The following is a 24,432-nucleotide window of genomic DNA, read 5'->3' on the forward strand; positions in this document are numbered from 1 at the left end:
CTCAGGAAAGGGGAGCAGTGCTGAGCTGTATCTAGGAACCTAATGATCTGAAAGCCCAGAGGTCTGCGAATTCCTGTTGCTACCTCCTTCTGCCAGAGAAACCAATCATTGTGGGTTAGGGTGGCATAGACTGCAGCTCAAAAGGAGATCCAGGCTTTAAATATCCTAGAGGCAGGGTGGCCAAAATGGCCAACTTAACACCCCCCACCCCCTGCAAAGCCTGCTCCTCTTCCATTCCTCAGGGGAAGAAAGCATCTGCTTTACATGTCACCTGACATGGGGTACTAAGAGGATACTGACATGGGGAGGCCAATAAGCAAATAGAATAAACTCTGGGACTGCAGGTGTCAAGGGAGGCACTTGTGCATTTAAGCCCCAATTGTCTATAGTCAGCTGCCATGCTCCAATTGCCTTTTTCACTAGCCACTCCAGCTATTATAAGCAGAGATGACGGAGCAAACATCTGCAAATAAAAAGTCCTTTATGAGTTCCCTACCAGGGAGGCGATATTGCTGCTGCTGGACATTGTGGCGAGATGGGAGCTCTGAGGGTGCATGGTCAGTCACTCACTTCAACATGACGGCCAGAATTTTCTGGGATTGGGGAGGGCATCCCTGCAGTTGTCACTGGGAGGTGCAGCAGTGCAGAATATAAATTCCCCCGAAGCATTCCCCACCGGGAAACATGATTACAGAGGGGGAAAGGGGGCCCAAAAAATCGACCCACTCCATATTTCCCATGCACCTTGTTTGCTGCGTCAAAATTTGCAGATTGAGTTGCTACTATGGTGCGTTGTGGGAACACAGGTTCAGGACACAGCAGAAACTTTCAACAAATGATTCCTTTTTTTGCATAGAATAAAAAGTCTAGAAGGGGCAAATAATCATCATGCCATTCATATAGCACAAAGAGTTCAAAGAGTAAGGGAAGAAGCCCCATCATGACCAGTCTCTCAGGGTGGTTGAAACTGCTCTGGGTCATGGTTAATAGATGGCAGCTCTGCATGCCCCACTTCACACCAGAGATGAAAGACAAATCTAGACTGGCAGGTGCAGCCTGGTTTCTCCTTGCAGCTTATAGTAAAATGTGATAGGAAAGGGATAAGTTGAGAATTATACTCTTAAGCACAAAGTTTCCAGCAATTGATGATTTGGGAAATTCTCAGCCTATCCAGATAGTGTGCTCTGAGACTAGGACCAGGAGTGACTTGATCAGAATTAAAAATTTAAAAAATTAATTTGTTAAGTTTATAGGAAAAAAACACAAATGCCAATTACTATAATTAGTCTCTATTATCTTTTCAAACCTAAATCAACCTCTGATTTCACCTTGAACTCCAGCATCTGTTATCTATCCCACCATTAACGGCTTCTGATCTAGATCTAGGACTCAGGGTTTTGAGGGTGAAAATTAACAATTCCTTTGGGTCTGTGTATTAAATTTGAGGGTCTGTTCACTTTTACACTATCAAGGCAATTTATATGTGACTTTTCCCTCACCTCTGTTAAGTCTTTCCCATCATTGCCCCTCAGGTCTGTACATTGGCTGCAGGTCTCAGTTAAATCTCCCCCATCCATGCTCTTTGGATGAGTGCAGAAAATCAAATCCATGCTAACTCTTCCACCATAAGTGGCCCTTTGATATAAGTCATGAGTTGTGGGCCTTTATTAACTATAGCACCATTAATGCTTCTCTGGTCTATTCTGGTCTTTTCTGGTCAGATTTGGGTCTAAACTAACATTTCCACCTTCAGTGCCTCTCTGGAATGACTTTGAAACTGGGCCACTATTCCACCATCAGTGATCCTCTTGTTTGACCTTGAAGCAGGGTTTTTGTTACAGATCGAATCCTAGGACTTTCTTAACAATGGTACACACCATCAGAGGTCAGAGGTATCTATATATATAGTCTGAGCCTTTGTTAATTATTCAATTTCCTTCCGGGCTGACTTCCAATCCAGTCCTTTACTAAGTTTTCTAAAATCAATGTCCCTTAGGTCTTACATTGAACCTCTGACTCTATTTACTGTTTTAGCTTTGATTTGGGATACAAAAGGCTAAATCTGCACTCTTTAAGGAAAGTGGACCGAAAGTCTAGGCTCTGAGTGACAGACAGGGGGCGAGCCCTGGTTTATTGAAAGCGCAATGGGAGGCCCGGAGGGAGATGAGTGACAGGGGTGCATGTGTGTGTGTATGAGCCCGTAAGTGACTGTATTATGCCGAACTCCTCACTTTCTCCAGACGTTTTAGAAATGATTCTTCCCCTGAGAAATATCTCAGGCGATGCCTTTCCCACTCGGGCTTAAAACTTTACCTCCCGTTCCACGTCCCAACCCCTCTGGTTCCCACGCCTTTGCTCAGGCAGCGCCTCTTCCCAATCGTCGGAAACGCCCATTCACCCTGCCCGGAACAATCACGGCAGTTCCAAGCCTTTAAGGACCAATTCCGACTACTCTGCTTCAGAAATAGCGCGGGGACTCCCAGAACCCCCGAACACCTATCACCCGCCTGGCATGGAAGCCTCAAGATGGCGGCTCCCCGGCGGAAACAGCGAGAGACCGTGGCCATGTCTCCGGCTGGCGCGTTAAGGGATGACGCCATTTTTGTTACTGGTAGGGCTTGGGCGTGTGAAAGATAAGCCAAATGCGTCACCGATACCCACTGAGGAAGACTGGAAGGGAAAGGGAATTTCTGGGAATGTGGAACCCATGTGTACAAACGGGGAGCCAAGCCCGGCTTGAAAAAGTGCTTTTGGGTCTTCAGAGCAGAGCCAGGGCGAAGGGCCCAGCTCGGCGATGCGGGTCTTTGTGGTCAATGATGGGGATATGTGGAAGGGCTAATGATTGGTCCATTGAACTGAGTAATATGCAGGACAGTGACGGGGAGCGTTTGGGATCACGGATAGCGGTGTGTGGGATATGAGAAGGGGAGTTTGTAGGGTGAGTGATTGGGGGTGTCTGTGGGATGAATGATGGGGTCAGTGATGGGAGATCTGTGGAGTGATCAGGAGACCCGGGGAGCATTTGTGGGGTGAAGGAAGAGGGTCTGTGGGAACTGGAGTGGGAATGTGTGGACTCAGTATTGGGATTCTCTGGGATTCAGGATGGGTGGCTCTCCGAGATCAGTAATACATCACGAATAAACAGAAATTCCTGCTCTTGTGGTGCCAACATTTTTTTATTGTCATATTATATATATATATATATCTCATAGAATTTGACATTTTACCCATTTTTCAGTGTACAGTTTTGTGTGGTGCCAACATGTTAATGAAGGAGACAGACATTGTGGTTTTAATTTGTATTTCCCCGATGACTAATGAGATTGAGCACCTTTTCGTATGTGTATTGACCACTTGGAGATCCTCTTTTGTGAGTTGCCTGTTCAGATCTTTTCCTCGTTTTTCTGTTAGGTCGTCTGCCTTTTCCTTATAGATTTGTAGGAGTTGTTTTTATGTATTCTAATACCATCCCTTTACACAGGTTTTGCAAATATCTCCTTCTAATTTTTGTCCTCTTTTTTCCTTATGGTTGCTTTGATTATTAAGATTTTAATTTAATTTTAAACTATAAAACACAATATGTATTTAACAGTGTTATTCTTAGGTTAAATGACAGACTATACCCACTGTATTTTAGGAGGAGAATTAATATTTTAGGGCATCCAGAAGCAGACATCTAGGGCAGAGTTCTCTGCTTTTTGTTTTTCTACCACCTCACTTTCAAATCATTGGCTATGTGACCTTGGCCAAGTCACTTAACTTCTCTAGACCTCAGTTTCCTTACTGTGAAATAAAGATAATAGCAGGTCCTATCCTGTGAGGACTGTGATGAGAATTTTATTATCTAGTATAAATAAATAAATGTCAGCTTTTAGTGTAGCTTACAGAATCACAGTATGAAGGTGGGAGAAGGCTCTTTAGGGATCATTGAGTTCTGGTTACACAGATAAAAACAGCAAGTCAGGGATGTGCCCAGGTTAAATGACTTGTTAGTGGCAGGTCTCTGGGTCCCTTGAGTCCTGCCTGCTACACCACTATTCACCTTGAACAAAGTGTCTTAGTAACAGATACGCCTCCACATTTCTTGTCTGTCTGCATCAGTGTTTCTTAAACTTTTTTTCATTATCGCCCCCTGAGGAACTGTTAAGACATTTTTTCCCTATTCATACACCCCCTCATAAAATTTTAATGCTATAGGTAAACTGAATATCTGTTTATGTAATATATCTGTGCTTTATACCTAAAAAGAGTAAGTATAAAGCTTACTCTTTATTCACTGCAGGGAATGACTAAATAAAACTTAAAAGTTAAATTAACAATTATAAAGCTATAAATATTTAACTTCACTTTATAATTATTTTCTGAGTAACTTTTAATGTGATTAACTTCACTTTATAACTATTTGCTGAGTAACTTTTAATGTGATTTATTATATAACTTGTAATATATCAAATTATATGCAAATTAGTGATTTATAGAAACACATAACAGTAATAGTAATGCAACCAGATTTTAAAAACATCATTTGAAGGTGTTATCTTTCCACAAAAGTAAAACAATTGAAGCATTTAATTAATTTCTTAATGATTATTTTTAGAGAACTTAACTTTTAACATTTGCTTAACGTGAGAAAATAACTTCTATGTTAACTTGTTTAACAAAAGACAGTAACTTACCAAGGACAATTTCAGAGCATCCCTGAGCCTGATGTTTTTTTAACCAAAAGTTCATGTCTGGTGTGATGTTGATAGGTTTAATTCTAATGTCTCCTCTTGGACATACATCAATTCTATTTCTTTTTTTTTGTTGTTAATGTGTTGTTTCAGCCATATAAGATGATGGAAAACAAATAAGTACTTTTGCCACATTTTTGGATGAAGAAGTTGAGTTGTTTTTTAACCATACAACTCAGCCATTCTGCCTTTTTAATTTAATTTTCAAATCCTAAGTCATACGCAAGAGCACTGAGGATCAAGCATTAAAAGCTTCCACAAGGCAGCCAATAAGTGCACACAGGCCCCATCTCTCATGATATAACTTTGAAATCAAGGAATGGATAGAGAAAAAGCCCTCCAATCACAGCTATCTATTCATTATAGTTTCATAGCACTGATCTTGCATATATTTTGTAGATTCTCCATGAACTCAAGGTAATGTTGCCTGTGTGATACTCAAGAAAGCCAAATGAAAGAATTTAAATATCAAGGAATACAATTTTGTTGGTTAGGTTTGAACTTTGGAAGACCACAAACCATTGTAATATCTAATATTTTTCCACCCCCAAGAACCAGTTTTCACCCCCTTGGGGGCAATATCACCCCCATTGAAAAATGTGATCTACATGAATGTTTGTTTACTATTAAGCAACTGGGACCACGTTCTTATGGTCTAAATTTTCTTCATTTAGCAGATATCTTTCCATGTCATTAACTTTTATTTCTATAGTAATTTATAAAAACATTTCTATTATGGAAATTTTCAAACATTCAGAAACAGAGAGGGAATTGTATAATGAATCCCATTAATACCCATCACCCAGACTTATCAATCATCAACTCACAGCTAATGTTATTTCATCTAGCTCAAGGATTGGAAAACTATGGGCAGTTGAGGTAAGAGTTTCACAGTTTTTTAAAAGATAAAAATATCAAAAGGAGAATAATGTCTTGTGATGTGAAAAATTGTATAATATTCAAACTTCTGTATCCAGTTGTATTGAAACACAGCTACTCACTGGTTTACATATTGTCCATTACTGCTTTCAATCTGCAGTGGCTGAGCTGAGTAGTTGCAACAGGGAACATAGACCCTACACAGTCTAAAATATTTACTATCTAATCTTTTACAAAAAAGTTTGCGAACCCCTAATCTAGACCACTCACTCACTTCTCCCTCCTAGATTGTTTTTTTCCTTTTTTTAAATAGAGGTTTAACAAAAAGTACACAGATCTTAAGTGTACAGATAAATGAATTTTTATATATGTAGTCATTATTTTGAAATAAATCCAGACATATCACTTCATTCATAAAGTCTTTATTATGTATCTGTAAAATAAGAACTTAAAAAAACATTATCCATACTGCTTTGGAATGTAAAATAATGAATAATAATGTTTTCATATCATCAATAATCAAATTCCTTAATGTCATCTAATATCTAGTCAGGGCTCAAACTTCCATGATAACCTCAAAAATTGTTTTTCTTTTTGGTCTGTTCAAATTAAGAGTCAGATAAGGTGCATACTTTGCATTTGGTTGATATGTCTCCTGAGCCTCTTTTAATTGTCTACAGTGTTAGTTTTATTGGTTGTCTTTCCATCCACCCTTTGGGGTTTCCATAACTTGTTTTCCCAGTCCCCAGTGATTTGGGATTTAGGTTACTTTCAATGCCATGGTGTTAAAAACAGCTGTGATGAAGGTTCCTGCAGTTGAATCTCTGTACACGTCCACGATTGTCACTTTATGACAAAGTTCTAGAAGTGGAATTACTGGGTCAGGTAAGAAACATAAGTCATCAAAGAATTAACAAGCAACATATTTTTACATCCAGCCATTCAAGAGCAGTTAACCCAGCTGGTCTCTGAAGACTCTTCTATGCCCCATCCCAACCCCAATTGCTTTCAAAAGAGAAAAAGAAAATGATTGGGTCCCAGGTAAGTTGTTTGTTTGTTTCCCACTTCGTTTTCCCACAAGAAGATGGGAAAGAGCAATTTGTTGAAAATAATTAGAGAAATTATGAGAGAATAGAAGGTCAAGATGCAGGCAAAATTGCTCTGGAAATACACAGATCATCTGGTCTTACTTCACTAAACTGAGCTGAAAATTTATCTTCGAGCTTCCTGGCAGCCACAGTGAAAAGGGCAAGCATGTCAGCTCCATGATTTGCATTCTCTATAAAGGAAATCAGTCCAATTCCTCAGCAAATCAAGATTTCTGAGCTCTTAGCCTAAGAAACTGTATTGTTGAGGTTTCCTAAAGTGGTTTTCAGCTCAGTAGTTGTCCCAAAGAGGCTATTTTTAGTTAAAATTCTCTGTCAGAGGCTTGGAGCATGGGGAGGTTTTTTTCTGGTTTTCCATGGCTCCTTTGGTGTCTCCTCAGATTTTGTGGGGTCACTCTCTAACTCAAGTCCAGTTCCTTCTCTGCTATTCCATTTTTAATCTTTTTTTTTTTTTTTATCCCTGCAAAGGTAGGTACAAATGAGATGGCAGAGTGGATCTGCAGTCTTAGGTTGGGGCACTGGACATGCCAGAACAACCATCCATGTGATTAGGGGGAGGGGGACTGAAGATTGAGTTCATCTACATGGACACTGATTCTATCAATCATGCCTACATAATGAAACCCCTTATAAACTGGGGACACGGGAAGCCCTGATGACCTTCCATGATTGAGAAAATACATTTTGTGCCAGGAGGGTGATTGCATTCTGACTCCACATGGAGAGGACACAGAAGCCTGTATTTGAGGCCCTCCTGTACCTTACCCTATGTGTCTCTTCTTTTGGCTGCTTCTTATTTGTATCCTTTTACTGTAATAAAGCAATAATCATAAGTACAGCACTTCCCATGAGTTCTGTGAGTTGTTCTAGTGAATTATTGAACCCAAGGAGATGGTGGGAATTCCCAAATTTGTAGCCAGTTGGTCAGAAGTGCAAGTGGCCTGGTTTCCCGAATTTGTGACTGGTACCTCTAATCTTGTAGAGGGTTGCCTTTATCCTGTGGAGTCTGGCTTAACTCTGGGTAGAGTTACAATTAAATTGGATTGAGTTACTGCAGTATTTGCAATAGGGTATCAGAGGCTGTGTTGGAAGTTGCTGATGGAAGTTTTTCAAATACTATAAACCTGTTGATATACTCTACACCTATATTTACAGCATACCCAATAGATGTATTTCTTGCAGAGCCTGGCATATTCAGACGGCGAGGAGAGCAAGGCTCTCCGAGGCCACGGAGCCGGGAGCCGGGAGCCTAGCGCAGAAAAGATGTGGCACGGGGAGCGCGGTCATGGTGCGCGGGGCTGGGCGGGGCTGAGGCAAGGGGGCGCGTGCCTCGGAACGCGGCGGGCCCGGGGCGCCTGGGGGTCGCGGGACTGGGGAGGGCTGGGGGCACAAGCCCCAGATTGCGACCCGGCCGGCGCACCTATGCGCAGGAGGTTGTTTGGGGAGGCCGCGCCCGCGCGCGGGAAAATCGGCCGCCGGTGACTGTTACCCGCTTGGTGTCCACGCGAGACGCCGGAAAGGGAGGGGAGGGAAGGGGATCCTCTTAGAGTGGGGGACAGGGGACTCATCAGGGGGAGAGTGTCTCCTCTCGGCGCGAGGGGGAAGGCTTTGGAGTAGAGAGGACTCCCCCTGAGTGAAGAGAAGGGCGCTTCCCTTATTTAAGGAGAGCTCAACTCCACACTGTGCAGAGAAAGAGGGTTGTCGATCTTAGTACTGGGTGGGGGGTGGTGGCTCCTCTGTATGAGGAAAGCTGCGGGGAGAAAGGAGGCTCTTGCAAGTGTGAGGGGGACCTCTAGGAGGGTAGGAGAGTCTAGTTGTGGTCTCTGTGAGGTGTATGCTAGAGCCAGCAACTGGAGACCTTAAGTTGGGACCACTTTAAGCGGGGTTTCAAATGCAAGTTAAGGGGTTCGGAAGGGAAATGCCTCATACGGAGAGGAAAACGTGGACATAGGCCTAGAGTCTGGAAGGCAGATACGGAATTGAAGTGTCTAGACCTGCCTAAGTGTGTGTGTGTTATGTGTGTGTGTGTGTGTGCAGGGGGATGCACACGAAATAATTTCAGTAATTTCGAAAAGCTCTTGTACATTTTCAGGTTGACATCCAGAGTATTTCATCCCAAATTTAAATAAGTTTGATTTCTGTAATGGGAGGTAAAAAATAGTAAGCATTAAAAAAAGATGAAATAGGATAAGGATGGACTCATTTGGAATAAATGTTTTGTGAAATGAGTTGTTAAACTGGCTTCTAAACACATTATTTAGGAATTAGTCCTGAATCAGAAAGAAATCTTTTTTTTTTTTAATCTATGTAGCTTGAAAATTTTTGATAGCCTCAGAAACCATTCCAGGTATGTTTTTAAAAGTGGTTGTCGCTAACCTATACTTCTTTGCCTGTTCATGATTTCAGAACATTCCCTTCTGGGCGAGCTTTACCCTTCACAGAAGTGTGGATGAGGCAGAGAAAGTTAAAAAGCAGCATGAAAAAAAAATGCAGTGTGTATATAAGGCATCCAGACTTAAAGCTTCAAGGAAGCTTCCTGTAATTGAATACCATTCTGCAATCTCTCTTATTCATAATTCTGAAATCTAAAAAGTCCTGAAAACTGAAATATTTTTCTTATGCTTGGCACCACACAGTGGCTAAATGAGACTATAAGGTGGGACTGTTCAGTGCTGCTATTTTACATCATTATTTTTCCTATTTCATGTGAAAATTCATACTTTTGCTGCAGAAATATTAATGTACTTGATTATGGTATGATGCCCCTGACCATTGTAGTGTTAGGTAGCATACAGTATATACTTAGAACTACGATTGTAAAATCCCCCCAAAATTTGAATTCCAAAAACACATCAAGCCCCAGGAGTTTCAGATAAGGGATGTGGACCAGTCTTTCCAGTTAACGCTTTTGTTTGGTATCTTGGATGTTTTAATCCTACCTCCACTGTACTGATATGGGTGGAGGGAGAGTTGTTCTCTTTCATTTGCAAAATGGGGAGAAGGGTGATCAGATCCTGAACCCAAGGCAGGTTTACAGGCAGTTTTAGGAAATAGAACAGAGGGATTTGAAGCTCTGGGAATAGCTACCTTTAGGACAATCCATGCAGCAAACCCCACTTTGAGGACTGCTGCTCCAGGGATAGCCTTGGACAGTGAGCCTTGGGGTTCAAGGAAGTAGTACATTTCGGTTGTGGAAGGGTCCCAGCATTGGGGAAGGCCTGTGGATTAAATCTGACTGATTATGAGGCAGTACCTTGGAAGTCCCAGGGAGGACTTGGGAGTCCCCTTTGACCCCTAGCCTGGCCAGCCTACCCAGTAATAGTTCTTTCTTGCCCCCTTGTTCCAGGCTGCAGTGTGTGCTGCAAGTCTTCTAGGAATCAGTTGCAGGACCTGTGCCACCTGGCTAAGTTATCCTGCCCTGCCCTTGGCATCTCTAAGAGGAACCTCTATGACTTTGAAGTCGAGTACCTGTCCTATTACAGGAAGATCCGCGTGAGTCTGGGGTGACCATAGCCCTGGGGTGGAGGGTGTCCCAAGGAAGTTGGCTTTCTGCCCCCTTGCCTAATACTGCCTGCATCTGTTTCCAAAGGGAATTTTCTCCTCTGATCTTAAAAAAAAACAGGATGACTAGGCCCTCTTATCATCCCCTTTTTGTAGGTGGGGAAACTGAGTGATTTTCTGAGGGGTAGGGGCCAGAATGAATTCCCCAAGTAAGTCTCTCATCCCACTTCCCTTGGAAGACAAACCAACTGCAAAGACTGAGAATATTTCTTAGATGCAAAGCCCAGGAGTGGAGATGAAGATAGCTAACAGTTATTGAGCACTTTCTGTGTGCCAGGCCCAGCAACACTGTGTTAGAACAGACTGGAGCCAGCATGCTTGTGTTCAAATCCCGGCTGTGTGACTTCGAGTTACTTACCCAAACCCTCTCTGTTCTTCATTTTCCTTATTTGTAAAATGGGGATGATAATAACGGTATCTACCTCATGTAGGATCAAATTAGCTAATGATACATGTAAATTTCTGAGAACAGTACCTAGTACATAATGAATGCTTAAAAAATGATAGCTTTGATTTCCCTTATTTAAAGATGAGGAAACTTGCTTTTAAAAGTCACACAGCTGGGGGGGGGGCGAGGTTGGAGTTTCAGAATTTGTACCCAAGGTTTCTAATTTGCCCATGTATGTTGTTAAATTGTATCCTGTAGCTGCCTCTCTGCCAATAAAAGATCCCTCTAGTTGCTTTGTGGAGAACAGACTGCACCTGGCTAGGGAGGAAGCAAGGAGACCAGTAAGGAGGCTAAGATGGTGGTAGCAGTGATGATGGTTTGAAGAGGTTGGATTCTGGATGTATCTTAAAGCTGGGGCTGACAGGATTTGCTGAGGGTAGATGTGGGGGCTGTGAGAAAAAGGATGACTCCAGGAGTTTGGGCCTGAACAGCTAGAAGGATTGAGCTGGTATTTTACCGAGATGGGACAGACAGAGGAGGGAGTAGGTCTGGGAGGTTAAATTAACAGTTGGAATTTGGACTGATAGTCAGTGGGAGCACATCATTTGAACCTAGTAACCCTCACCGCAGAGCGCATGCATGGGGTCATTCCAGAAAGGCTGGGGTGGGAAGGGGTGTGGGCATTATCCATCTAATTTTGGGTGGATGCCCCAAGAAGGCAGGCCCAAGGCCCTTGCCACTTATGGTGCTCCCTTCCCCCTATACCCCCTCCCTCCCAGGAACAGGAATATTACCTGGTAATGTGGCGGGGATACCCAGACTCTGAGAGTACATGGGAACCACGGCAGAATCTCAAGTGCTTGCGCATTCTCAAGCAGTTCCACAAGGACTTAGAAAGGGAGCTGCTCCAGCGGCACCGCTGTTCAAGGCCACCCTGGCACCTGGACCCAAGCCTGGCCAACTATCTGGTGCAGAAGGCCAAGCAGAGGCAGGAACTGCGGCGGTGGGAGCAGGAGCTCAATGCCAAGCGCAGCCACCTAGGGCGCATCACTGTGGAGAACGAGGTGGAACTGGACGGGCCGCCGCGGGCCTTCGTGTACATCAACGAGTACCAGGTTGGTGAGGGCATCACACTCAACCAGGTGGCTGTGGGCTGCGAGTGCCAGGACTGTCTGGGGGCACCTGTTGGAGGCTGCTGCCCGGGGGCCTCACTGCACAAGTTTCCCTACAATGACCGGGGCCAGGTGTGGCTGCGAGCAGGGCTGCCCATCTATGAGTGCAACTCACACTGCCACTGTGGCTATGACTGCCCCAATCGTGTGATTCAGAAAGGCATCCTTTACGATCTCTGCATCTTCCGCACCGATGACGGGCGCGGCTGGGGTGTCCACACGCTGGAGGAGATCCGTAAGAACAGCTTCGTCATGGAGTACATGGGAGAGGTAGGGAGATGGGACATTGTGTGTGTGTGCAGATCTTCCCAATGTGTCCCCAGTGTGTGTGCCCAGCTCTCCTCAATGTATGCCGTATTCTTCCCTGCTTTCCCTGGGAGGAAGGTTTGGGGGTTTTAATCAAAGTGTGATAGGGACATCCTAGCAGGGGCTAATATTTCCAAGTTGGTCCACACCAGGACAGCCATGCTGGTAGTTAAAAAAACAAAACCCTGAAATGCTTCCAGACAGGGCTAAAGAGTACCTAGCAAAGAGAAAAAGTGGGAGCTAAAATCCAGGTAGCATTTCTTTGAACAGGCCATGTGGTCTGGCACAGAGTTACATCACCTGAAAAGACACTTCTTTTTCTAATTTCACAAAGGTGCCATTTTATCCCTCAGTGTCTACATGGAAGGAACACTTTTTAGTAATCTGCACAAAAGGAGCACTAACAGTCTGGAGTAGGCTATAACATGCCCTGGACAGGGGTCAGACACCTCCTCCCCTAGACTTTTAGGTCACTGAGGAAAGTCAGGGAGTGGTAGGGTAGGCCAGCCACTGTAATAAACCACCCCCAAATCTTAGTGGCTTCTCATGCTCATGTAATAGTCTGGTGTAGATATTTGGGTGGGCGTCCTTTCCACAGTGGCTTGGGTCCTAGGTTCCTTTCCTCTTGTGCCTTTGCTGTGCCTTAGAGTTGTAGAGTCCACCATTAGATCCTCAGCTTTGCCTGGTAAATGAGGGAAGAGTGTGGAGGATGAAAGGGAGGTTTTAAACAGTACAGGCCTGTGGCAGTGCACATCCCTTCTGCTGCCACTCGATTTGTTGGACCTGCATCATGTGTTCTTACCTAAGTATAAGGGAAGCTTGGAAGTAAGTATGCTTTCACTGTGTGCCCAGGAGGAAAACAAAAGGGGTTTGGGTGAACAACTAGTAAGTGTCTGCAACAGAAAGTGTCACCTTCTAAAGTTGCATTTCTTAATGTAGGGGTGGGCCTATTCATTTATTTGAACCTTCCCATGCACTGGGGACCTTGTAGCATCCCTGGACCTTGCCCATTAAATCCATGAGTGTGCCCTGTTATGGTGACAACCCCAAATACCTCCATATATTTACATAGGCCCCTTAGGGTTATAATATGGTTGGGCAGTGACTGATCCAATGGAGGAGAGGGTGAGACCCTCGAGGGACAGAGACAGTCTAGAAGCCAAGCAGTCTGCACTCCAGAGGACCCTGACAGTCTGCATGAGGAGATGTCCACACCCCCGATAAGCCTGACAGTCTGGTGGAGGAAATGTCCACATGCTGGCGGACACTAACAGTCTAGAGGAAAGGGGGGGTATTCACACCCCACAGGGTTCCTGACAGTCTAGAGGAGAAACCTGGAGGAAGAGGTGTCCTTACCACACAGGAGCCTGAGAATCTGGAAGAGAGTAAGCTGCCCTCCACACTCCAGAGGACCCTGCCAGTCTGAATTAGGAAGTGTCCATACCCATACTGTCCTGACAGTCAGAAAGGAGAAGTGTCCTCACCCCAGAAAGATCTTTACAGTCTAAAGGAGATCAGATCTACACCCAGGAGAACCCTGACAGTCTGGAGGAAGTGTCTACACCCTCAGTGTCCTGACACTCTAGAGGAGGTGTCCAAACCTCAGAGGGACCCTGTTGGTCTGGAGGAGATGTCACTACCCCAGAGGGATATTACCAGTCTGAAGGAAGATAGGTCCTTTATCCCAGAGCAACCTGACGGTCTGGAGGAGGGGGTGCCCAGACCCCACAGGACCCTGACAGTCCTAAAGGAAGTCCAGAGGAGGAAATGTCTACACCCTCACTATAATGACAGTGTGGGGGGAAAAGCTGTCTACAACACAGAAGTTCCAGAAAGTTGAGGAGGAGGAAGACTCTTTACCCCACAAGCAGCCTCAGCATCCCTTGGTCCTGATGCATTTCTGCTTGCTCTTCTTTAGTGTCCTTACTCCTTTACTCTGTAAGCATCAGAACTTGCAGGGACTCTCTCACTCCTTTTCCCAACTCTTCTTACTCTCCACATACTCTCTCTCAGCCATTTCTTGGCCTCCCTCTCGCTCCATTCAGTGACTCTAGCACCCTCAGACCTGTGGGTCCTCCTGGTTGCACCATAGGCCCGAAACATTGCCAGAGCCAAACTCATCTTCCTGTGTCCCTCTGAAGAGGCAGTACAGCAAAGTGGTTAGGAGTGTGGACCCTGGAGCCAGACTGCCTGTGTTTGAATCCCAACTCCACTGCTTATCAGCAGAGTTTTTTTAACTCCTCTGGGTCCCAGTGTCCTAATCTGCAAAGTGGGAACAATAATAGCACCCACCTCATGCACTTGATATAAGAGTTAAATGAATTATTACCTGGAAAGCACTTGAATAGTGGTCAGTACACAGTAAGCCCTCAATAAATGTTAGCCTTTACGGTTCAAAATCCAGACAATCCAAAATGCACTGAAACCCCAGCATTTGTGTGTAACCTGTATGACTACAAAACCCAACCTGACCTGAGATGGGCCTAACTATAGCCTTTATTTATCTGACTTGGTGTGACTATTTACAAATTGCATTGCAGAAATATTAATTTACTGGATTATGTGGCAATGTCCCAGACCTTCCTGGAGGTGTTAGGTGGGGCATGTACAAGACACATGTATACCATGCTATCATCTAAAATCTGGACATGGCATTCATTTTCATAGTTCTCTACCTTTGTACCAATAGTTGCCTCCACCTGAGCTGCCCTTGCCATCTTTTGCACTTTTCCAATTCAGGTCATGACTAACTATTCCCACAGAACATTCATACCGTCACCCAGAAGAGAACAATAATTCTGTATCCTATTGATTTTGAAACATGCATTTTCTTCATATTTTAACATCTCTAAAATTAAGGTGAGTGTTATTTAATTAAATGAATTAAATGATGGTCTTTCATCATTTAGTTTATCCTTTCTTTGTAAAGAGCACATAAAATATGAGTGCATCTTAGATTTCGACAAGATACAGTTCTCATAACCACTCCTAACACTGCTCAGTGTCCAGACTTAAAAAACCAAACCAAACCAATGCCAGAGAAAACCTTTCATACCCATGATCTCGTTGGATCTTTATAATAGTGCCTGTCGGGTTGGGATTATTGTCAGTCACCCCCATTCTGCAGATGGGAAAGCTGAGGCCCAGAGAGGTGTAATAACATACTCAGAGTCACAAAGCCAGTTAAGTGGGTAAGAAATAAAGGCCTGAGTGTCTAAAACTACTACTCTGCCAGACCTGGTGGATTTTGTGTTTTTCCTGAGGAAACAAGCAGAGAACATGACAGTCAAAGGGGGCAGACCAACAGCCTCATTCCTGTTCACTTCAGCACCTTTCCCCAGCTGCTGGGTTCTATCCCATCTGTCTTCTCCAGTGACTCTGGAGAGCTCCTAAGGAGCAGGGACGGGAATGATTTGTTCCCAAGTTTTCAGGGTAGGCCAACTACTACAGAGTGGGACTGAAAAGAAGACAGAGTGCAAAGGAACAGTCTGTGCCCTGGAGGGCTTACAGTTTGATTCACTCTTGATGAGACCTAGAGAGCAGGTAGGGGCAGAACAGGCAGGAAGATGAAGATGGGGAGGGATATGTGGAGCATTCCCTCTGGGTTGGAGAGGAGCCAAAATCATAAAGATATCTCAGACACTACCAGTATGCTCATGATCCCATGACAGGTGGCCAGCTTCTGGAGTGGGGTGGGGATGGAGAGGCTCTGGAAGGCTGCACAGAGGAATAACATCTGTTTGAGCTGATGGTACAAGGAAGAGTGCAGTGCATATCCTTGAGAGGAGGGAGGGGGCATTCCTGGCAGAGTGGCCTTGACATATTCCTCCGCAAAATGCTTTTGTGGCTTCTGTTGGTATGATCCGCAGTTTGCTTTAGATGATGTATCTCTTTTGCATTCTTCCTCGAAACCTAAGTATTGAGTTTCCTGATCTACAACTTGCACAGTGGATCTGTTTCTCTGTGTCACCAGACTGTGACCCTTGAGGGCTGGGACCAGGCACAGGAATGAACAAACAAAAATCGGGAGTGTAGAGGAGCTTAGAATGGAGCTGGAATATGGGGCAGTAAGTGGTGTGGCCCGAGGGACAGATGTTGGTTTTATAAAGGTGCTGTTGATCAGCATCTGGCATGGAGCATAGGCTGGAGGTGATGGTGTAAGAGGCAGAGAGGAGAGAGTGAGGATACTAGTGTGGCCATCCTGGCTAGAGAAATGGAGGGTGGTCAAGACCGGAAGGGGCAGGTTTGAGTGCAGGAAGAGCACTGTTAGTGGTTGGCATGAGGATGGACAAGGAAGAAGTCCAGGGCAGGTCTTGGGTTTGGACCGAGTGTAGGAAGTTGGGTGTCAGAGGCAGTGGGTCTCTGACACACGGAGAGGGAAGGAAGAAGAGTTGTGGGGAGGAAGAATGTTTGAGTTGCCTGTAGGACAGCCACCAGTTGAACAGCGGACAGATTGCTGGGCTAGAATGCAAAATAAAAATAAATAGCTTTTATTAATTGTCTCCTGTGTGTCTAACAATTGGGCAGAGAGGTAGTATGAAAACCAGGAGAGGAAAAATTGAGCGCCCTGGTCTAAGGGTACCCTTAGCTGAGGTGGGAGCAGTGTCAGGTCCAGTGGGACCCTTGCCCACAGAAGGGCAGAGTTAGTTACATTTAGGGAAGGCTGTACTTGTCAGCCTTATGGGAAAGAGGAGACCTGAGGACTGGAGAGGAGAGATTTGGGGGGCAGGGATGGTGGTGCCACTTTGTTTACTTGGACGGATGGGGACCCCGCTGGGGATAAGGAGCTTTGGGAGAAGTTGCCCATTTCTCTCTCAAATTCTAGTTATTGGCTTTGCATAGCTTCAGAGCTAAAGGAGGGGTTCTCTCACACACACTCTTACCTTGATCTTTCATCTCTGGTCACTCACACTCTGTCTGTCTTGAACTTTTAGGCCTTAGCCTTTTTTGGGGTTCTCAGACTCTCTCAGGGGTCTTAGCCTTGGACTTGTCAGAAGGGGTCATGGTTTTCTCTCTGGACCTGGGGCTGGTATACTCACATTCTGTTCATTTCTGCCTCTGCCCCTCTCTTTTACCAAGTTTCTCTCTCATTCATTCCGAGTCTCTCTTTCCACCCTTATTCTCCGGGTCCCCCTTGCTGTCTGCACTGCCCTGAGCTGGCTCTCACTTCCTTGTGTTGAGTCTTGCCCTGGCGTGCGTTCTCTTGCCCTGGATCAGTCGTTCTCTCCTACTCCTCCCATCTCTCTGTTGTGCCATGTGTCTCTTCCTTTCTTGCCCTTGCTCTGGGTCTGTCTCACTCTGTCTCACTATGGGTCTCATGCTTGTTCTCTTGCTCTTGCTCTGGGTCTCCCATTTTCACTCTTACATTAGACTTTGCTCCCAGTTTTGCTGTCTCTTGCACAAATCATATCACACACCAACCCTTTCTCACTCTGGGTCCTTCTTGCTTTGCCCTAAGGGCACAGGAGGCTCTGGGGAGTCCTAGATAGTTTTTGCTGAGCAGCAGGAGGAATTAACTTTATTTTTACCCTAACTTGACCCAGCAGCCTAGAGGTCTGTGGAGTGGGTTGGTGGACGAGCAGGCAGCCAAGGCCCATCCCCCTAAGTAGGGCTCATTCCTATGTGTCACTGCTCCTGCCTATGTCCCTGTCCACCAGCTCCCCTGAGCCAACCACATAGAGTGCTTCCCCACTTACTTGTTCTCGGGGGGCCAGGCTGGGGTGCAGGAGCTGAGCTGGTCTTCCTAAGCCTTTGTGGACAGTTACCCCTTCCCCCATGGCCCTTTCCCCAGATCATTACCTCAGAGGAGGTGGAGCGGCGAGGCCAGATCTATGACCGCCAGGGCACCACCTATCTCTTCGACCTGGACTACGTGGAGGATGTGTACACCATGGATGCCGCCTATTATGGCAACATCTCTCACTTCGTCAACCACAGTGTGGGTATCCCCAGCAGGTGGGCAGCTGGGTTGGGAGGGGGCAGGCTGGGCCCCTCCTCACCTTCCTGCTCTTCTTTCTTGTCCAGTGTGACCCCAACCTGCAGGTGTACAACGTCTTCATAGACAACCTTGATGAGCGGCTGCCCCGCATCGCCTTCTTTGCTACAAGGACCATTTGGGCAGGCGAGGAGCTCACCTTTGATTACAACATGCAAGGCAGGGGGGGGGGGCAGAGGCACGCAGTGGTGTGGGGCACGAGGACCCCTCCCCAACACACACCAATACCCCAGAGAACCAAGGAAAATTCTTTAGTCTGGAGCATTAAGATGCTCTCCCTGACTCCCAGTCTGCCATCTGGAGTCTTAGAACATTGCCCACTCCTTGGAGGCCCCTCATTCCCAGCCCCTAGCCCGCAACCCTGAGACACTCAAACCAACTCCTTACAAGACTCCTGGGAGAGAATGTTTGGCTTCAGGGCTAAGATGCTCCTCTGGACTCTAATCTTCTGTCTGAATGTCCCTTATCCCCCAAGCCCTTCCCACTCCTAATTCCTTTTGGCCTTCCTCATTCAAAGCCTCTGGACACCCTTGTGGCCTCCGACTAGTCCCTTCCACATAAACTAACTGCTTCGGAGACACTCAAGGGAGGCTCTTTGGCAAGAGAGTTATGCCATTCTGGACGCCCGATTGGCCCTTCATTCCTGACCCCAATGTGACATAACCCTCCTGCTTTCCCCCTGACAGCCCCCTTCCGCCCCTGACAACCCCTGGCTGTTTTCCTAACACCAGGACATCCTTCCATTGCTGATCCCTGGCCCTAGCCCCAAACCACCAACCCTAAGACCCACTCCTAACCCAAATCCCAGAGTCTCTCGTAGCCCCCAAGGTCCATGGGTCACATGCGAAAAGGGTAGCGGGAAGCCTTCTAACAAGTCCCCTCCTTCCCTCCTACCTGCCCTGGCTATGACTCCACAGTGGACCCTGTGGACATGGAGAGCACCCGCATGGACTCCAACTTTGGCCTGGCCGGGCTCCCCAGCTCCCCTAAGAAGCGGGTCCGTATTGAGTGCAAGTGTGGGACTGAATCCTGCTGCAAGTACCTCTTCTAGTCTATGGAAGTCTGAGGCCAGAGTGACCATGGGGGTCCGATGCCGCCTACCCACCCATCCACCACTGCCCTCCTGTTGCAGGAGTGACTGCCAGGGCCTCCTGCCTGCCTCTGCCTGTCCCCACATACTCCCCGCTCTGGGCTGTGCTGAGGACTGACTCCAGGAGTCTCCTCTCCCTGTCCCAGTCACATTTGTGGGCTGTACTTACAAACCCCTGCCCACCTTCAGAAGTTAATTTTCTATATCAGGACTTTCTGAGTTGGGATTCATGGCCTGTCAAGCACAGCCCCAGAACAGAAAAAATAGTTTGTTTTTGCACCTGTTTCTGTCTGGAGCTTGAGGAGCCTGTGGCAGGCCCCCCTCCCTACTGCCCCAAGGGTGTGAGGAAGCAACCCCAGGGCAGGCAGACATCAGAACCCACAGTTCCCAGTTCTACACAAAGCTGGTTCCCCTACCACTGTTCTCTGGTGCCAGAATCTTTGCTCTGGTGAAACAAAAAGGATTTCCAGGGCTGGGGGCTGAGGCTGGTTTCTGCTTGTGCTCACAGTGAGAATGGCTAGTGCTGGCCCTAAAAGCTATAGGATCTCTTCTTCAGGGTGCCTCATCTGAGACATGGACACCCACCCACATGCCACTGAACTGAGGAGTGAAGGTCCATGACTCACTGACCAGGGAGAGGGTGGCAGTCCAGACTTCTCTGTTCCTTTAGGTGGAGCTGGGACTGAGCTCTGCTTTCGGGGAGTCCAGAGAAGGCCCCTAGGACTTTGGGGAGGTCTGATGGTGCTGGGAACCCAGACCCTGGGGTGTGATGATGGCTAGGACTATTTGGAGCTGGAACCCAGACCTAGGTAGGCCATAGATAGCACTTAGGGTGATCATGTGCATTGGCAGAGTGCTGAGAAGATGCCAGGCACTGGGCAGAGCACCCGGTCCATGCAGATTGTCTCAGGAAAGCCTTGAAAATCATGGAGTTGGATCCCAGGAAAGGGCCCATTTGGTAGACAATGAATTATAGGCCAAGAATTGGGGGTGGGGGGGCATGGCTTACCCAACTAGGGTATGGTGAGGTGGGAGGGAAACCCACTGCTGCCTGCTAGCCCCACACCCCAGCCCTTCACACTCACCCTGGGTCCACTGATCTCAAAAGTTACCTGTTTCTACAAATGTACAAAAGGTGAGGGTTTTGATGGCTGCCTCACCCCTTGCTCCCCCCATGAGGCCTTCTCTAGGAAGCCTGCTCTGACTACCTGTGCCCAGAATGCCCCTGTGTGAGGCTGTGTGTTCTCCCCCCAAATGCCAGATCTGTGTCTGTGTGTCTGTTCTCCCTCCCACCCCAAGACTTCCTTCAGGCAAGGACTGAATCTGGTTCTCCTCTTGTATTACTCCTCAGCCCTACCTAGCGTGGAGTGGGCATCAATAAATGAACAATTGATTGAAAAAAAAAACAAGGTGTTGGGGTATTGAGGACCCTGGATGGTGGGTGGGTGGGTGGGCTGAGAGGCTGGGATATGCAACTGCTCAGGAATGTGTTCCCCAAACCTCAGCCATTTGACTAATCCTCATGATTTCTGCCACAGTGGCATACCACTTGCACCATCATTTACATAACACCTTGACCTAAAATAAGCTTGCTTTATACTTAAATTTTAAAAGCATTGCATTTGCCATAAGCAAACAAAAATAACTAGAGAAATAAATACAGTAGAAATACAGAAAGGTGATAAAATTCTAGCTGGACCCTCTTAGAGGCTCTGAACCCAAAGCCTGCCTACTTAGTTCAAAGAGAAAAAAGTTTGTACGTGCTGGGGGAAGTTTTCCTGCAAATATTTATTGAGAGCACCTATATGTGCCAAGGTGGAAAGCAAAGAACAAAACCATGATATTTCAGATATACTTATTTTCATCATCCCTCAACCTGAATGCGAGCCAGTTCCTTTTGTTTTGTGCTCAGAGACCTCACATGACACATACCCAAATATTTCACAGACTTCACACACAGGTGACAGAAACCCATACAACCTAAAGACCTCATGTACTGCCTCATACCCTGGAATTCAGACCCCAAATACATCAGAGAACTTACCCTTCTGGGACAGAGATGCACAAACCTCTCAGAGACCTCACAATCTGAGACACTGCTACCCTAACTGTTCAGAGCCCTCACACCCTGATCACTGGCACCCAAACTGCTCAGAGACTTCATATCCTGGAACAGACTTCCAAACACCTCAGAGAACTCACACTCAGAACACAGATTCCAGAATCTTTAGAAACTTCCTATCTTGGACACAGACCCCCAAAAAACTCACAGACCGCTTGGAAAACAAGACCATTAAACATCCAAGAGACCTCACTCCCTAGAACATAGTGCCACAAACAGCTCAGAGATTAAAAACCTGAGCACGGATCCCAACAGCCTAGAGAACTCACAGCCTGGAAACAAGTCCCATTCCAAGAGCTCATACCTTGGGAAACATCTATATACAGCTTTAGAGACCTCACACCATCTGACACAGACCCCTAAACAGTTCAGAGTTGCGACACCCTAAGAAAAGACTATCAAACACTCCTGAAACTTTATACTTTGTAACCCACATGTGAAGAGCTCAGAGACCTGAAAATCTGATTACAGACGCCCACATAGCTCAGAGGCTTTACAACTGGGAGAAGGAGCTGCTGTTTTCTCAGACAATTCACAAACTGGAACAGAGATAAGCAAACAGTTCAGAGACCTTGCACCCTGAAACAATATTAGAGAGCTCAGAAATCACATACACTGGAATACAGTGTACACACTGTGTAACACAACACAGAGACCTCATACCCTGGACATAGATTTCTGTTCAGAAACATCATGTATTGGACACAGATTTCCAAAAACTAGGTCAGAGCTTTCATACACTGAGCCAGATCCCCAAACACCTGAGAGATGTCACAAACTGGTAACAGAACCCCAAATTGCTCAGGCCTCAGACCCCGGAAACAGACCCCTAATAAATCAGAGACCTCATACCCTGGGACTGATACTCTCCCAACAGGAACTAGATCATCCTTGGAAATAGACCCCAACAGTTTAGGGACCTCAAAACCAGGGATACAAAGATCTCACATTCTGGGACACAGAAGGTAAAGCACCTCAAGACATCTGCAAGACAGACTTCCAAACAGTAGAAAGACAATCAAACTCTGGAAACAGATCCCCAAACTGCCCAGAAAAATCACCCTAGGACAAAACAGTTGAGAGGTGACATTCTAGGTACAGACACCCAAACACATCAGAGTCCTCATACGACCGTCAACAGACCCACCAACAGTTCAGACACCCAAAAAGACAAAAGGCTACATAATTTGGAGACATTATACCCTGCACAGAGACCACCACAGAGTTGAGAGACTTCACAAACTGATACAGACCTCCACACAGCTCAGAAAGCCCACCAGCCAGCACACACACACATTAAAAGTACAGAGACCTTGACCCTGGAAACAAGCCCCTAATGAATGAGATATTTCACACCCTGGGACTGAAACCTCCCAAAAGGAATAGAGACTTCACACCTGAAAATAAATCCCAACCAGGTCAAGGAACTCTGAAGTCAAGAGAGCTTAGGGACCACGCACCCTAAGAAGCAGACCTCCAGACAGTACAGAGACCCCATGATATAGATACAGTCACCCAAACAGCTCAGTGAACTCACCCCTGGAATGCAGACCAGAAAAAGCTCAAGAGCCCTGGAATCCAAGATTCAGAAAGTTTTCTGAGACTTAGGGTGCAGATCCCAAAACAACTCAGAGAATTCATCTGCTGCCTGCACATCCAAACAGATCCAAACAGATCCTAGACATACAACGATAAACAGATCAGGGACCTCACACACTGGTACTCAGACACAAAAACAGCTCAGAGAATTCAAATTCTAGCAACTACATGCCCTGAAAGAACGGAGACTTCACATCCTGTGACATACTCACAAAAAGATTTTTTTAAAAAAACACACATAAGCTGAGACATCCACCCACAAATATTTCAGAGAGATAATATCCAGGGACATACACCTGCAAACAGGTCATAGATCTCGAATGCTGGGACATATACATGTAAAAATATCAGACACCTCACATCCTGGGATGTGCACAGATACCTTGCAGCTTATATAAATACCCACAAACAAATCAGAGGCTGACATCCTGGGATACAGAGCCTCAAATAGATCAGAGACCTTAAAACTTGGGATGTACACTCGCAACAAAGCTGAGTACTCACATCCCTGGAAATAAAGCAAAGAATAGATCAGGGACCTCACATATTGGGACAAAGACCCACGAACAGGTCAGAGACTTCACATCCTGGGAAATACGCAAAGAGATCAGAGACTCAAATCCTGGGACATACACCGAAAACACTTCAGAGACTTACCATGCTGGGGCAAACAAATAAAAACAGGTCAAAACCTCACACCTTGGGACACAGAGCCACAAACAGGCACGAGATAACACACCACTGACAAACATACAAGAATGTATCAGAGCCCAGATTTGTGTCACATCCTGAGACACAAAAAGATCAGAGACCAAAATCCTGGGATACACACCTGCAAACCAATCAGAGATCTCACATGCTGCGTAACACATATGTGTAATACATATATGTGTTTACATATATACATATGTGTATACATATATGTGTAATACATATGTATACATATGTGTATACATATGTGTATACATATATGTGTAATACACATGTGTGTAACACATATATGTAATACACATATGTGTAATACAGCTCAGAGACCCCAAATCCTGCATATCTTGACCTAAAATAAGCTTGCAAACAGGTCAGAGACCTGGCAAGCTGGACATACATGCAGAACCAAATGAGAGAGCTTACCTCCTGGGAAATAATCCAAAAAAGAAGGCAGAGAACTTTCATCTTAGGATCTACACCCATACACACAACAGAGACCTCACATCCAAAGACATATACCCACAAGGGATCAAAGATCATTCACTATGGGATGTACACCCACAAACAGATCAGATACCATCCACTGTTGGGGACGATTAAGGTAGCATGTATAAAATCCACCCTCAGCGATGCGGGAGATATGCAACATGACCGCTGGGGCTGATGCAATAGCGGCTTAAGTTGCCCTCAGCCTTCTTTACGGAAGTGATAGCCGTTCGCGCCTAAGATTTGCACCTAGAGTGCTAGCTTTACTACCTGCCTTCTACCCCAGC

At 45.8% G+C, this 24,432-nt stretch overlaps 1 protein-coding gene across 1 annotated transcript; it reads left to right on the plus strand.

The window, feature by feature from the left end:
- The first annotated feature begins 2,526 nt into the window (after positions 1-2,526).
- On the plus strand, positions 2,527-19,336 carry SUV39H1 (suppressor of variegation 3-9 homolog 1). The gene is made up of 6 exons (XM_037824686.1): positions 2,527-2,611; positions 10,017-10,210; positions 11,447-12,109; positions 17,937-18,083; positions 18,170-18,299; positions 19,058-19,336. The coding sequence occupies exons 1-6, from the start codon at positions 2,527-2,529 to the stop codon at positions 19,189-19,191; spliced, it is 1,353 nt and encodes a 450-aa protein (XP_037680614.1). The 3' UTR covers positions 19,192-19,336.
- Positions 19,337-24,432: the final 5,096 nt, after the last annotated feature.

The sequence above is a fragment of the Choloepus didactylus genome, assembly GCF_015220235.1.
Source record: "Choloepus didactylus isolate mChoDid1 chromosome Y unlocalized genomic scaffold, mChoDid1.pri SUPER_Y_unloc1, whole genome shotgun sequence".
NCBI classification, from domain to species: domain Eukaryota; kingdom Metazoa; phylum Chordata; class Mammalia; order Pilosa; family Megalonychidae; genus Choloepus; species Choloepus didactylus.